The sequence below is a fragment of the Calidris pugnax genome, unplaced genomic scaffold (genome assembly GCF_001431845.1).
Source record: "Calidris pugnax isolate Ruff unplaced genomic scaffold, ASM143184v1 scaffold966, whole genome shotgun sequence".
NCBI classification, from domain to species: Eukaryota; Metazoa; Chordata; class Aves; order Charadriiformes; family Scolopacidae; genus Calidris; species Calidris pugnax.
The window spans coordinates 28,991-30,292 of record NW_015091594.1 but is presented as its reverse complement, the minus strand read 5'-3'; the positions used below and the strand labels follow the sequence as shown (position 1 = coordinate 30,292).

At 62.1% G+C, this 1,302-nt stretch overlaps 1 protein-coding gene across 1 annotated transcript in view; it reads left to right on the top strand.

The window, feature by feature from the left end:
- The window catches only part of LOC106899874 (ubiquitin thioesterase OTUB1-like), a 9,458-nt gene that overhangs the window by 4,923 nt on the left and 3,233 nt on the right, over nt 1-1,302 (top strand). Inside the window, exon 3 of the mRNA XM_014961811.1 lies at nt 742-864. Within this exon, the coding sequence (XP_014817297.1) occupies nt 742-864 (123 nt within the window). The remainder of the gene's footprint in view (nt 1-741; nt 865-1,302) is intronic.

The following is a 1,302-nucleotide window of genomic DNA, read 5'->3' as shown; positions in this document are numbered from 1 at the left end:
TGGGGGGTCGCTATGGGGCTGGGGGGGCTCCATGGGGCAGAGGTGTGGGGCTGGGGGGCCGCTATGGGGTAGAGATGTGGGCTTAGAAGCCTCTTTAGAGCCTTGATGTGGGGCTGAAAGGCTCTGTGGGGCGGGGATATGGGGCTGGGAGTTGCTATGGGGCAGAGATGTGGGGCTGGGGAGGTGCTGTGGGGCAGAGAAGTGGGTTGGGAGTCACTATAGGGCAGAGGTGTGGGGCTGGGAGCCTCTTTAGATCCTTAATTTGGGGTTGGGAGCGTCTTTAGAGCCTTAATGTGGGGCTGGAAGGCACCGTGGGGCAGAGATGTGGGGCTGGGGGTCGCTATGGGGCAGAGCTGTGGGGCTGGAAACTTCTTTAGGGCCCTAATTTGGGGCTGGGAGATGCTGTGGGGTGGGGATATGGGTCTGGGGGTCACTATGGGGCAGAGCTGTGGGCTTGGAAACCTCTTCAGAGCCTTGATTTGGAGCTTGGATCGTCTCTGGGGCACAGATGTGGGGCTGGGGGTTGCCGTGGGGCCAGGAGCCGCTATGGGGCAGAGCTGTGGGGCTGGGAGTGGTTTTTAGCCACCAATTTGAGATCAGGAGCCTCTTTACGTCCCCTCACGACGCCGTGGGGCAGCCCTATGGCTCCTCTCCCCCTCCGTGGGGCCGGGGGTCACTATGGGGCAGATCTATGGGTCGGATCTATGGGGCTGACCCCCAAGTTGTGCCCCCCGACCCCAGGCCCTGCTGCAGAAATACTCCCACATCCGCAAGACGCGGCCGGACGGAAACTGCTTCTATCGGGCCTTCGGCTTCGCGCACCTGGAGGCGCTGCTGGAGGACGGGCAGGAGCTGCAGAGGTGGGTGTGTCCCCCCAAAAAATGGGGGGCCGGCCCCCCAAAAATAGGGGGTGACCCCCCCCCTGTGGGGCGCCCCATAGAAGAGGGGGTTTTCCTGCCCCACACATTCCCAACCCCTTCAATTTCACCTGGAGAACACTCAGGAACCAAAACAGGGGGTGTCCCCCCCCCAAATTAGGGTGAGACCCCCCAATTTGAGTGGGACCCCCCCAAAAATGGGGTGCTGGCCCCCCAAAAATAGGGGGTGACCCCCCCGCTGTGGGGCGCCCCATAGAAATGGGGGTTTTCCTGCCCCACACGTTCCCAACCCCTTCGGTTTCAACCTGGAGAACACTCAGGAACCAAAAAAGGGGGTGTCCCCCCCCAATTTGGCTGAAACCCCCTCAAAATAAAGGGGGACCCCCCAAAATTAGGGGGTGACCCCCCCGGTGTGGGGCGCCCC